The sequence below is a fragment of the Austrofundulus limnaeus genome, unplaced genomic scaffold (assembly GCF_001266775.1).
Source record: "Austrofundulus limnaeus strain Quisiro unplaced genomic scaffold, Austrofundulus_limnaeus-1.0 Scaffold1, whole genome shotgun sequence".
In the NCBI taxonomy this organism is placed as follows: domain Eukaryota; kingdom Metazoa; phylum Chordata; class Actinopteri; order Cyprinodontiformes; family Rivulidae; genus Austrofundulus; species Austrofundulus limnaeus.
Genome location: NW_013952403.1, coordinates 5,482,956 through 5,497,396, shown reverse-complemented (window position 1 = coordinate 5,497,396; position 14,441 = coordinate 5,482,956). Strand labels below are relative to the sequence as shown.

The following is a 14,441-nucleotide window of genomic DNA, read 5'->3' as shown; positions in this document are numbered from 1 at the left end:
AAAAAAAAAAGAAAAGTGGAAAATATGATCTAATCTGCAAGTTATTTCATCCTCTGGGTTGGGAGAGGCTGTTTTCTGTGAGGTGAATAAACAACAGAAATGATTCATTGTTGTTGTGAAAGCTGGAGCAGTTTTTTTTTCTCGCTTTTTTCTGCAGAGCAGCGCTTCTGGCACTACTTGCAGGCATAACAAGATCCCAAAACAGATACAAAATTTAATTTATGAATATGAAAATTATAGGAAAATCTTAAGCAGAATCACATTAAAAAAATCCCAGTAGAAAAATTATTTTTCATTTTTTGGAGTTTGTGATGTTTATGGTAAACATTAGCTTACCATGAACATCTTGGTTAACCTAAGTATACCTTTTTACAGGGCCTTTAAATAAATGCAGTTTTATTTGCTTTCCCCCATATACATTACATTTGCACAAATAAATATTTTTAATATATATATTTTTGAACCTATTATGTGACTTTCGCAATACTGTGTGGAGGGAGGATGAGGCGTGGGTCTTGGGGGAGCCGCAGTGGAAAGCTGCCTCTGAACAGGAAGAGGCCTCCAGCTGATTCAGCGGCAGCAGGAAGGGCGGCCGTTTGCCATCGACAGAACAGGAAAAGGAGACAAACCAGAACAAGAGCACAGCAGACCAGAAATACTGTCAGGAAAATACAGGAGAAAAAAAACACAAAGCAAAAACAGCACAAGCACTGAAAGTAAAAAGAAAATAAATAAAAAATATAAGAAGACAGATCATTGCAACTTCACTGCATATTATGCAGCTGCATGTATGACTGATGTCTGTGTTGACTTTATAAGTTAACTTTTTTAGAGCATTAAGATTTAAATGTTTCTTTCAGGGACAAAATTCAACAAACCCGAAAGCCTAATCAAACTGTAGCTTTTATTATTTCTTTTTTATGTTTTGATTTAAGGAGGCGACATTTTCTTATAATCTTGTACAATGGTCCTGAGCGATATAAAAAAAATACTGGACATTTACTGGAATTTTTTTATTTATTTTGATTAAAAATAACTAGCTGCCTAAAAGAGGACAAAATGAAACTGTTGTTCTTAATTATACAGCAGATAAACAGTATATGTGAAAGTCAAGGCTTGACAATGGGAATCATGTTTTTGCTAAAAAAGTATTTTATAAGTTAAACTGTTACCTTTCAGTTTTTCATAGGTTCAACTAAAGTAATGGGGAACAGTCGAGTCTTATGACAGTTTGTTAAAGACAAAAAATCTGCTGTTTTGTTTTTCTTTAGTTTTTTCTTTGCTTATTTTTCTCCACCACTTAGTTCCTGACCTTTTCATAAGATGTTCTTTAAAAAGTTGATTCTATACGATCCAGTCTTACCCAAGTTCTTACCTCTGCAGTGCACCTTGTTCCTACTTATCAGTTAATTAAATAACGTAAATCTTCCCTACATTTCTCTGGCTTCCTGGGAGTCCTGCGAATAAGACAAGCACTGTATTTTTTTGTCAGTGACTGTTATTGGGCAAGAAGAACATGGCTGAAAACAAAAACAGGATAGATTCAAGAACTAAACTGAAAACGAGTTGAAATGTGTGTAAATGTCCAAATAAAAACTCTAAAAAATGTTCGGAAACACTGAGGAAATGTTGCTGGAAACCACCTCACAAACTGACCAGATGTTTTGGCTCGTTTTGACGTAAAATACAAAGAACTGAGAGGGAGGCTCAATACTTTTTGTCTAGAAAACACCACAATAATCCTTACAGCTGATAAATTACCACATAAACGTTTTTTTCCTGAACACATGGGGACAAAAAGTCCAACAGTTAAAAGTCATGCCGTCATGTTTATTGCAGGTACCAGTTTACTTCAGCAGGTGGCACAGTTGCACCATTTAGTGGAATCTAATCTGAACTGCTTTAAGTAAGGGAAAATGATGTCAGGTATATTTTTCTTTTTTAGCTAYAGTATATCTTAAAGCTTCTTTTAAACCTTGAACTAATACAAAATGTTGTGTGAGCACCCACTTATTGAGAAAGAGCACTGTCGTAAAAGGAAAGCAGAGCTGCTGCAGTAAACAGACATTTTTAAATAAGTGTTTTATTTTATTTTTTGTTTTTTGTTGGGAACAGGGATGTTTGAAGATAGCAGTGATCTGTAGGCTACAGATGCAGCTCAGCAACCTAAGCTTTTAGCAGCACAAATAAAAGAATAGCTCAGTGCCTCCTAAGTCAGTCCTAATAGGTACAGTATTCTACCTGATCTTAAAAAAGAGATCTTCTGCCTCCTGGTTTCAGAATAGAGAATCCTGACCGTCACCCAGCACTCAAAAGACAAATACAAAGTGGATGCAAAATATTATTTTTGACATTTAAATGACTTTTTTTATATAATGTTTGTAAATATTTGGCACTTTTTCTTGATGAGGATCTACATCATGTTGAGGCATTTTCTGGTCTCATTCCCTGATTCTTTGCAATGTAGCTTCTTGCCGATCTGGAAAACAACAAGATGTTCTCAGATGATCTTGAATGTCAGAAGCTGCTGATGGAGGCCATGAAATACCACCTGCTGCCTGAACGTCGACCCATGTTCCAGAGTCCAAGGACAAAACCGAGAAAGTCCACTGTGGGGGCACTTTACGCCGTGGGAGGGATGGATTCTACCAAAGGTATTAAAAGAGAAATACGAACTGATTGCTGCCAAATGTGTTATTGGGTGAACTGTGAGATAATTTTCTGCTTCTTCAGACTTTAATATCTCTGTTTCAGCTTTTTCAGCAAAGTCACAGAAAATGATTTTTCTCTAGTTTAGCTTATAACAGGCACTTTGTTGTTGATTCCAGGGTCCACCACCGTAGAGAAGTATGACTTGCGGACAAACACCTGGGTCCAGGTTGGAGCCATGAACGGACGGCGGCTGCAGTTTGGCGTGGCAGTGATAGACAACAAACTGTATGTAGTTGGAGGGAGAGATGGACTCAAGACGTCCAACATGGTGGAATGCTACAATCCCATCACCAAAGTGTGGTCCACCATGCCTCCAATGTCCACACATAGACATGGGCTCGGTAAGACTTTCCCAATAAAGACAAACAATGCACACATTTCCCAACTGATCATTATTTTTCAGATTCCAAAACATTTAGCTTGATTTAAAATAAGAAGCTGAAACTTTGACCAATAAAGCTATCAATATTAGCTAACACAGTGGTTCCCAAACTTTTTCTGCGCCCCCGAAAAACAAACAAACAAACAAACAAACAAACAAACAAACAAACAAACAAACAAACAAACAAACAAACAAACAAACAAACCTACTATGTCTCTCTATCCTTGTGGAGATTTTGCATTGACTTTCATTCATTTTTTTGAAATTTTATGTCCTAACCCTGACCATTTACCCTAACGCTAACCTCACAGGTACCGACCTGACCCTAAAACTAACTTAAACTCAATTCACACCTTGGTCCTAAGCTGACCCCCGCCCCCCCTACCCACCCACCCAAAATCAGCTTCCAAAGTTGTGGGGACTGGGCTTTGGCTCCCACAAGAAACATCCGGTCCCCACAAGGCTGCATTTTCCTGAAAAATCATCCCCACCAAGTAGCAAGAACTAGGCCCCACGCACACACGCACACAAATTTTAATGGAACTCTCTCAAATGGTACATCTACCTGATTCAAGATTTCTGCCATAAAGAATCAACCTTAGCATAAAACCAAAATGGCCAAATTTCATTTAAGATTCCAGGCTAAAACTTGTTGTGAATGTAGCTAAGACTTATCCCAACAAATAATGCTGACAAATTGTGCAAGACCTTTGTTTAAAGGGCCAGCCAGTGTTATGTGTTTCTCAGGCATACAGTTCAATTCTATACTAAAATAAAGTAATGGTGTCACCTCCTATCGCTTCCATCAAGCCCATTTCTGCACATCATCACAACAGTTTACATGCCGTTTACAACCGGTCTTAGGAGCGTTGTATTTTRTAGTAATATTAATAAAGCATAGCAGCAGCATTATACAAYATTGATTTTGGAAAATAGCAACTCAGGATACAATTAAACCTTACTTGAGTGATCCCACGTCGAACCCGGAAAGTACACTTTCTGAAGAACTGGAGCGAGTRGAGAGAATGGTAAAATATCTCCCAGTCATYCTYACATACACACGTCAATGTTAAGCTAATTTATCAATTATTAAAATGTGCTGCAAGCTAACTAAAGCCAACTAAAGAACACAGATTGTAATATAAGTTAAGAATGCTGACTGTAGATCACAGATRGACCAAACAACCGAACAAAACAAYGYRAGTTGTTTTTCAGCTTACCTGAGCAGAGAACAAGGATTTTTGTTTCCTTATGAGTGTTGGAATTGAATGGTCTTTTAGTGATAATCTTGTTATTAGTCGATTGTGAAATTCCCTTTTGTTTAGAAAGTTATCATCCATAAAGTGACTCGCACAAATATAGCATTTTCCTGGAGGGTTACATCCAGAAGCGCAACCATTTTTAAAGAACCGTTTCATCCATGGGAAGCTTAAAAAGAGGATAGTCTCTTTGGCATCCAAAAATATATTTCCTCAAAGACATTTTTTTAATCTGGAAAGGATTGGACTAAAAAAATAGTATTAGGAGCTCAGCAGCCGTGCGGTTTCACTAGTTGTTTGCTAGTTGTTGCTGCTGATAGCCTGCAGGAGTTGCAGGGGAGGCATGCTCTGTGATGCAGAAGTTCGGCTTGGARACTCAGCCCAGAGGAGGAGCTGGTCCTAAAGGGCGGTTCTAGGCCCAACCAGCCATTTTTGTTCTCCTGAATAGCTGCCACACAAAATTACAGGATTTCACAAACATGCATGCAAGCCAAAACAATACTCTGGGTATGTTTTTGATGAGGGAATGATATTATAACATGATATAAAGCTAAAAAAAAAAGATTTTACATGACTTTGCCCCCTTTAAAATGTTTGTATGCAAAAGCAACAGGTGACACACATTCTGTCAACTAGTTTCATTGTTTAAATCAAAATTTAGTTTATGTAGCATGAAATAAGTGTGTAAAATTCCCTAATATCATATTATATTTTTTTGTTTTGGCTTTTAATTTAAYGCTATAAATCCTCAATAATTGCAGGTCACTGTTCAGAATGGTCAGAAATGGTATGCTGTAAAAAGAAAGAAATTCTCCCCGACTTGTGAGATTTCCCTGTTCCCCTATCAAAGCCTAACAGTGCTGCAGTGGCCCTGCTCTGCCCCACACATCTCATATCAGAAGCATTTTTGATTCCCAGTTGAAACAGGTCCTGCTAACAGAACGAGGGGATCTCGTCAAAGCGTTTCAGCTCGCTCGCCCGGTGTGGTGGGAGGTATCAGCGAGCCCCGGAGAGCCCACCGTACAGATTACCAATGCCGCCTTTGATCTTTCCTGCAGCAAATTCTTCTTGCYGCTTTGCTTATTGTCCGCATATTTTCAGTCTGAATTTATTTAAACTTCTGTGAGCAATCCCTGTGTGGCTGTTTCCTGCCGTGCGCGTTGTGGGTGAAGACAACAAAGACTTGGTGGTTTTCATTAGGAAAAGCAGCAGTGTTTTTTTTTTMTTTTTTAGAAAAAAGCRGCCTTCATTTTTGTCATTCTGTTGGTTCTGACACTCTGTATGCCACTGAACGTCTCTCAGCGCTGCTGTGCCCTCATGCTTCCTAGAAATAATTGAACTCTCACCAAGGGAAATGAGGGTTGTAAACTAAAAATCCATTGTGTTTAGAAATCTCCGACATTGTTGCTGGTGGAAACACTTTCCTCTAAGACTTGGAAATGAGAAATAACAATGCTGCTTTACAGTCTTCCTGTTTTAGGAATAGATTTGGTCTGCTGCAKACCTCACACTGCTCAAAAATCAGAACCATAACTCTGCTTACTTTCTTGACACATCAATGAATTGACTGCATGGTTAGCTTTACTTATCTGCTGAAAACATGGGGCCATAAGGTTTCAATTCATCAATAATTAAAGGAAGGCCTGGCATCAGTAAAAGGAATTCATGCACAGAAAAATCATCTTATTGTGAAAAGGGACAGAGTTATAGCTTATTAATGCCGTTTTACACAGTCTCATGTGATATTATTAGTTGTGTTAGTRCTCAGAGTACATGYTGGGAATGACTCTACTGCCAYCACATCAAATGTTAGCTCAATATATGTGAAATTACCTAAGCTATAGCCATTTTTATTTTGCTAATGTCAATACAACGCAGCAACCATCTTGGATTGGAATAACTTCAAAAATAACCCCATATAGATGWACACGCAGTGATTACTTTCTGAGAACTTTAATAAAATCTAAAAAGTCTAACAGCACAGACAAACAAACACAGACAGAGGTAAAAGCAGATTTAACGTTGATGCCAGGCACAAGTACAGAAATACATCATGTCAGTCTCAAATATGTGTTATAAACTCTATAGAACAAGTTCCTCTTCAGATTTTTTATTACTATTTTTTAAATAAAAAGAACATGGCCCTGTTTTGTTTTTTCAGGTATTGCTGTGCTTGAGGGTCCCATGTATGCTGTAGGAGGCCATGATGGCTGGAGCTACCTGAACACGGTGGAGCGCTGGGACCCCCAGGCCAGACAGTGGAACTATGTGGCCAGCATGTCCACTCCACGGAGCACCATGGGAGTCACCGCGCTCAATGGAAAGTACGTTCTTTTGACTTTCAATAAGTCATTATTTTTTTCTTTCTTTTTTTGTCAAAGTTTGTAACCGTGAAACAATAATTTAATTTCAATTACACTGTTTTGCTCATTTTTCCTTTCAGCYACAGTTTTTGCAGTTTGTAAGTTTAAGCTACAATGTTGTTAATTTTAGCTGTTTTCCTTTAAAAAAACTACAAAATCATTCAGCTGTCACAATTCATCGCATTTTGCGTAAATGTTCATTCATCCATTTTTTTGGTTGTCTGTTTTTGTGATATAGTTTGTTGGTATTATTTCAATTTCATTGGGCTTTTTTTTCATAAATCACAACTGCTACAAGTAACAGTAAACAAAGTTACCATTTTTTCTATAAATTTTTATGATTTGCAAGCTAATTTGCGCTTACAAAAAAAAGCTATATAAGTATTGAACACGTCACCATTTTTCTCAGTAAATATATTACTAGAGGTGCTAATGACATGAAATTTTCACCAGATGTTGGTAACAACCCAAGTGATCCATACATACAAAGAAATCAAACCATAAATGTCCAGAAATTAAGTTATTTGTAATAATGTGGAATGGCACAGGGAAAAAGTATTGAACACACTTACTGAAATTTATCTAATACTTTGTACAAAAGCCTTTGTTGTCAATGACAGCTTCAAGACGCCTCCTGTATGGAGAAACTAGTGGCATGCATTGCTCAGGTGTGATTTTGGCCCATTCTTCCACAAACAGTCTTTAAATCTTGAAGGTTTCGTGGACCTCTTCTATGAACTCTGATCTTTAGTTCTTTCCATAGATTTTCTGTTGGATTCAGGTCAGGTGATTGGCTGGGCCATTCCAGCAGCTTTAGTTTCTTTCTCTGAAACCAACTGAGAGTTTCCTTGACTTTGTGTTTGGGCTCATTGTCTTGCTGAAATGTCCAGCCACGTTTCATCTTCATCATCCTGGTAGATGGAAGCAGATTTTTATCAAGAATGTCTCTGTACATTTTTCCATTCATCCTTCTTTCAATTATTTGAAGTTTGCCAGTACCATATGCTGAAAATCAGCCCCACACCATGATGTTCCCACCTCCAAACTTCACTGTTGGTATGGTGTTTTTGGGCTGATGTGCAGTGCCATTTGACCTCCAAACATGATGTGTATTCTGGCATCCAAACAGTTCAATGTTGGTCTCATCTGACCAGACTATATTCTCCCAGTATTACACAGGCTTGTYTAAATGTTGTGCAGCAAACTTTAAAGGAGCTTCAACATGCTGTTTATTCAGCAGTGGAGTCTTGCGTGGTGAGCGTGCATACAGGCCATGGTGGTTCAGTGCATTACTTATTGTTTTCTTTGAAACAATCGTACCTGCTAATTCCAGGTCTTTCTGAAGCTCTCCACAAGTGGTCCTTGGCTCTTGGACAACTCTTCTGATAATTCTTTTCACTCCTCTGTCAGAAATCTTGTGAGGAGCACCTGGTCGTGGTCGGTTTATGGTGAAATAATGTTCTTTCCACTTCTGAATTATGGCCCCAACAGTGCTCACTGGAACCTTCAGAAGTTTAGACATTCTTCTGTAACCGATGCCATCATTATGCTTTGCAACAATAAGGTTGTGAAGGTCTTGAGAGAGCTCTTTACTTTTACCCATCATCAGATGGTTCTTGTGTGATACCTGGCCATCATTTGGGACTGAACCAGCTGATATTAACTTGCACTGACAAGGGGCAGGCTTGCTTTCTAATTACTGAGAGAGTTCAGCTGGTGTCTTGGCTTTCCATGCCTTTTTACACCTCCCTTTCTTCATGTGTTCAATACTTTTTCCCTGTGCCATTCCACATTATTACAAATAACTTCATTTCTGGACATTTRTGGTTTGATTTCTTTGTATGTATGGATCACTTGRGTTGTTACCGACAWYTGGTGRAAATTTCATGTCATTAGCMCCTCTAGCACCTCTATATTTACTGAGGAAAATGTTGACGTGTTCAATACTTATTTTACCTGCTGTAAATGCAAACATTTCAGACAGCACAAAAAGACTTATTCTTGAAAGTAATGAAAAGAGCATGCTAATTATCAGTACAGTTATATAACTTAAACTGCTCTGTACAAAGAAAAACTGAACCGGAGTATTACAGCACTATYCGTTTGACAACTTCATTCTTCGGGAGTCTTTGTGGTCTGAGATGAACTCTAATGTGGCTCTGTAATAGTCACCAGCTCAGAGCAAAGACAGCATAATCATACGGTGTAATCTCAACTCCATTAAAAGCAAATCGCTCCCTTTATCTGGATGTGTGAGAAGTATTTTAGCACAATGTGTTTGTTAAAAAGACAACCAGCTCTCAGGCCAATTTGAAAATGCACTTGTGATGAGGGTGAAAAGAGGCAGCTGCTCAGYTATATCTAATTTTCACTGTTAAGATGATAATTTGTTTTCAGTGAGATCAATAACAAAAAAAGAAACAGATTTTTTTCTTGTATTTAATTTCAAGATGTGGAGTCTATAAACTATAAGCAATGACTAACGTAAAAAATACCTTAATGGAAAGGCTTTTTGGAAACTGCTCTCCAGTCCACATTTTCCTTTTTTTATCACTACTGTTTTATTTTCCCCAAGCATCTTTTGCTCTCATCAAGCAGCACACTTTGCCAGCTTTCCAACATTTCCTTCGCTCTCTCAGGCTGTTTGCAGTCGGCGGGCGGGATGGCAGCTCGTGTCTGAGGTCGATGGAGTCTTTCGATCCGCACACCAACAAGTGGAGCATGTGTGCGCCCATGTCCAAGAGGAGAGGAGGCGTTGGCGTGGCAACGTACAACAACTTCCTGTACGCTGTAGGCGGACACGATGCTCCTGCTTCCAACCACTGTTCCAGACTCTCCGACTGTGTCGAGAGGTCAGTAGTAGGCTCCAGAGAAACCAAAGCTGCATTTCGATTGCTCTATTTGGAGCTCGGTAATGGCTTCTCTTTCACACCATTGTAAAAGAACAGCTTCAGATCTCTGCTGTTATCTTGTCTTTAGGGACATTTATATTTTAACACTTTAATTCATGAAGAAATCAATTTCACAGCATCTGGTGCCATCTAGTGGACACTTGATCTTACAGTAAGGTACAAACCTTCCTGTGTCCAGTCTTTGCCCTTTACTTTGGCGATCCTTGGTGAAATTTGGCTGCCTCAATATATTTGATAAAAAAATTATAATACATGTATCAGCAATTAATGCCACAACACAACTTTTYATCAACTTGATTTTTATGAACAGTACAAATTTAGAGTCTGGAYCATAATCTGTTTTGTCTTCTGACTCTTTCTCCTTTTTTGCTTTTTTCATGTCAGGTTCCTAGTTTTTTTCTCATTATGATGAAGATGTAATTGCCTAATAGTAGTATATTGATAGTTAGTTGTTGTGATGCCACAGAATAAAAAGTGAACAAAACCTAAAAAAAACTTTTTTACCACTGTGACAAGAAAAGTTCATTATAAGATTCCACCAATGCTGCGATTTTTTTTAAGCATATTGACAGGAGTGGTTTCAATGTGAGGAGAAGGTTCTGTTAGGGACACATTCCCACAGGTGCTGTCATGTATACATGTGTGAGAGTGTGTGTCCAGCCATAAACAAAACCTCCTGGGGGTGTGGGAAAAGAATTATGTCCATCTGCTGAAGTCAGTTTTATACACCTCACACAGTCATTTCTAATGATTGCCCATTTTGACCGGGAACACCAAGGATGTGACAAAATTAAATGAAACACTTGGGTTTTAATGGAAATGATCAAAATTGTATTCTGTCTGTTCAGATGACTTGTCTAATTAAAGTAATAAAAGCTAAAAAAAATCTGATTTTTAGCCAAAGAAAAAAAACTTCTTAAACAATAAGCTTTGACCAGAACACCATGATAAGAAAAAAAAAAAGAAAAAAATATACTGTATAATCAAATGAGCCATTAAAGATAATAAATACTAAATGTTATTGGAGCATTGAAACATGTTTTTTTTCCTTTATTTGAGACTTTGAATTTGTAGGTTCACAGACCTGATGACTGTCTGGAGATGACAAGATAATTTCACTTTAAACAATATTTGACTTCAAACAATTAGGTTCAAGTTATTTCAACAAGTGTCTTGTTTTTYTAACATTAATTATGCCAAACTGTTGACACTTTTTGACATTTTTGATTAAGCGCTATTAACTATTTCACAGTTAATTAGTGCCCTTTTAGATAATTATTCTGTTCAAATCTGATGCCAAGCTAAGACAGATTGTATTACTTCATTGTTAGAAATGAAGCGACTGAATCAAAAAACGTGGGYAATATTTGGTTGTATGCATACATTTTACCTATTGCTTTTAGCTGCCATTTTGCTACTTTTACCTTTTAGCTACTGTTGCCAATTATAGCTTATGTTTAGTTTATTTTAACCTGAACATCTGTTTAGCTACAGTTTTGCTTAACAAAGCATCCATTTCACTCATTTTACTATTTTTAGTTTTTAGCTTCTTTTACCAGGTGTATTGCTCATTTTAGCCTCTCCTGCATGTTTTACCTTTAACAACTCGGTTTTAGCTTCATCAGCAATTTAGTTTTACAAAGTTCATTCACATTGCATTCAGAAGAAAATACAAGTTCTCTCATTCACTTTGAGTTTTCTGTCTGTGTAGAAAAGAAATCAAAGCAAACCGATTCACTTTTTTTTTTTTTGACGGCAGGTATGATCCAAAGACGGACACGTGGACCACCGTGTCCTCTCTCAGCATTCCCCGGGACGCGGTGGGGGTTTGCTTGCTGGGCGACAGGCTTTACGCAGTGGGCGGATACGATGGCCAGTCGTATYTGAACACTGTGGAGTCGTACGATGCACAAAACAACGAGTGGACCGAGGTAAAACAAAAATCTCTGTTTCGTTTATTGCCGCACATTTGAACATTATGTGCCTTATGGTGTCCTTGCGGGGTAAATAAAAAATGTTACTGCGCAAAWTCTGTCTTTGAGACTCTAGCTTCTTACATGGAAAATGATTCAGCTGTATTTGTAGCTGTTCCGCAAGAAATACTTTCATGTAAGATTAAAGCAGCAGTTAACATCCCACAGGAACATAAATCTGTTGAAGTTACTAAAGCCTATCAATATTTTATAGTGGATTTTCTTTTTAGCATTAATCCCCCTCCCCCAATCTTGGCAGTCTAACCTTCTTATCTGCACCAAACGAAGTGAGAGTTTTTCTTTTAACAGTCTCAGATGCAAAGCTGCATGTTAACCTCTCTCTCTTCCTGTAGGAGGTCCATCTTAACATTGGAAGGGCAGGCGCCTGCGTGGTGGTGGTGAAACTGCCTTGAGCCTTGTTTTTTTTCCCTCTCGCAACAGCATGAGAAACAAATGAGAGAGCAGCAAAGAGGACTGGACAAACAAAACAACAGATTGAGGACATTCCCTCCGAGAGTCAGATTTTCCTTTTTTTTYCCCCTTTAACTCGGCTCTGCAGATTTTTCAGAGGGAAACACAGACAGAGCCTTGCTCGAACACCATTGTTTCTATCATTAGTGGACAAGTTTGCCCACTGGGTACGACTTGAAGGACTGGAATGCGCTGCACATTCTCTACATTCTCACCCGATTAGGAATTTTCATAAACTTGACCAAGGCTTTGGCAAATCCTTGCCAAGATGTTGCTGTTCTACTTTGTTACGCTAGTTTTAGAAAAGTTTATGTGAATGTCGAACAAAAAGTTACATTTTGAGGAAAATCAAACCCAGCTTCGTGTTAGTTTACACATATACACAAACATTTCTTATCAGTGCCATCTCACACAGTATATTTTTTGGCCTCAGATGACTCTTTATAAAAAAAAGAAAAGAAAAGGAAMTTGTTATACACTGTAACTGTGTTTTTTTCTACAAGAGTGGTCTGACCAGATTGTTACTACTCAATGATTAAGACCACTGTGTTGAAGACTGAGGGTGGGGGTTTGGGTTAGGAATGGTTTGATGTACAGGGATATTTTTTTCTTTGAGCCTGTAGCAACAGAACACCAAAGTTATTCATTTGTCTCATATGTCTTGTTTTGCATCAAACGAAGGTTTACAAAGTTGTGAATCACAGAAAATATATCATATTGATATTTCATAATGCTGTACAGATTTTTTGTTGACACTGTATTTGTGAAATCCTGTCTGAGACCCCGTCTACACTCCTCCAAATACTGTGCTTTATTTTTCTCCACACGTTCCAACAAAAACAGTGTAATGCTCATGCCCAGCCACTAGGTGGCAACAATATTAACATTAAAGACATATCCAGGTACAAAGAAACAACATTGGCTGAAGATTTTCCCAAAACGTATTTCGTTTCTTTGATGCTRTTTACAGTTTTCTCTCAGTTCTTAATGATTTAAACACATGAACAATAGTTTGATGATAGGATCTGGATAAAACAAAGTAAACTTAGTAAAAACAGCTTAATACTTGCAGTGTCTCTAGGGCAAATACTATTAGAGGTTATGTCCAAAACAGAATACTACATCCACATTTGTGAAAAAAAATTGCATGTCCACACAAAGTCACAAGAAATATAGAAATACATATTTTTAAAATCTCAATTTTAGAAAACACTTAAAAAATGATAAGTTTTTCACACCAAAAAGGGCATTTTTTATTAGAGTAGTGTGGACGGGGCCTTAAAGCAATAGTTCAGACATTTTGTGTAAAAGTTATGAACAATTAATWACATACTTGTTGTAGACGACTTCAATTTAGTACAACAGAGATAAATTCTGACTGGATCAAGGATCTCACAGCTGGTAAACTGAAGCTAAAGCTACTACCCATTAAAAATAAAAATCCTCAAATATTTCATAACAGTCAATGTGAATGCGATTTTATTCACGTTTATTTCACCATTTGTCTCACATTAGTTATTCCAGCTTAAATATTTTTGCAATTTCTGCTGGACATACCAGAGTTGCTTAGGCTAGCCATGCTGCTTATTGTGTTCACAAATAACTACAGAATCCTACGTAAGAAAAGCAATCATGCAAAACTGATTGCAATGTAATGGTTTATAAACTAGTGTTCAGCTGTGATAATTTGAGATTTGAGTTGGTTTAAGATGTTACCAATCCATTTGGGCTTTTAGCCATCAGGCTCAAACTACGACTATTTAAAGAGTTATCAACAGGTAAGATACTCATTGTTCATAACTTTTCCACCACACCCCACTTCAAAACATGTGAACTGTTGTTTTAATCTTCACTGTACGATGACTAGAATCAKTCATTTGATTTTCTTCTGCTAGCTAAGGAAATGCTCTCTCACACGAAACACTTGATTTCGGGAGCATTTTTTTTTGCGGTGTTGTTTGATGTCCAGCTCATAAATATAAAATATTATTAACTCACTGACGATGAAAACAATTTGTAACCATATGAATAGTATGTTTTTGGGGCCAAATATTGCTTTTTATGTTTTTATCATACTTTTGTACAGCATGAAAGCGAATAAATAAACTAACATCAGTCTTCTCTGCACGATGACGTTCTTGGAGTTGTTGTTATGCACCAGGCAGGATTCTGTTTCTATCCGTTCTGCTGTCGCTAAACAAAAGCAGATCTAAAGTAAACAGAGCAAGCATTAACTTTAGTTATGTTCTTGCTGTAGAGCCCACTTCTTTAATCAAGAGTGCATGTTTGTTGACATCGCTCTTCTCTTCTTCCTCTCCCAGCAGCAGACYGAGGACCAACTGTTTCTGTTTGCCTTTTATTTTCTTTCA

At 37.6% G+C, this 14,441-nt stretch overlaps 1 protein-coding gene across 2 annotated transcripts in view; it reads left to right on the top strand.

Moving 5' to 3' along the window:
* Nucleotides 1-14,202, top strand: part of klhl4 (kelch-like family member 4) — a 40,873-nt gene extending 26,671 nt beyond the window's left edge. For both annotated transcript variants that reach the window (XM_014006467.1, XM_014006457.1), the window contains exons 6-11: nt 2,468-2,654; nt 2,829-3,053; nt 6,515-6,677; nt 9,356-9,568; nt 11,388-11,559; nt 11,955-14,202. In XM_014006467.1, the coding sequence (XP_013861921.1) occupies nt 2,468-2,654; nt 2,829-3,053; nt 6,515-6,677; nt 9,356-9,568; nt 11,388-11,559; nt 11,955-12,014 (1,020 nt within the window). In that variant the 3' untranslated portion in view covers nt 12,015-14,202. The remainder of the gene's footprint in view (nt 1-2,467; nt 2,655-2,828; nt 3,054-6,514; nt 6,678-9,355; nt 9,569-11,387; nt 11,560-11,954) is intronic.
* Nucleotides 14,203-14,441: the final 239 nt, after the last annotated feature.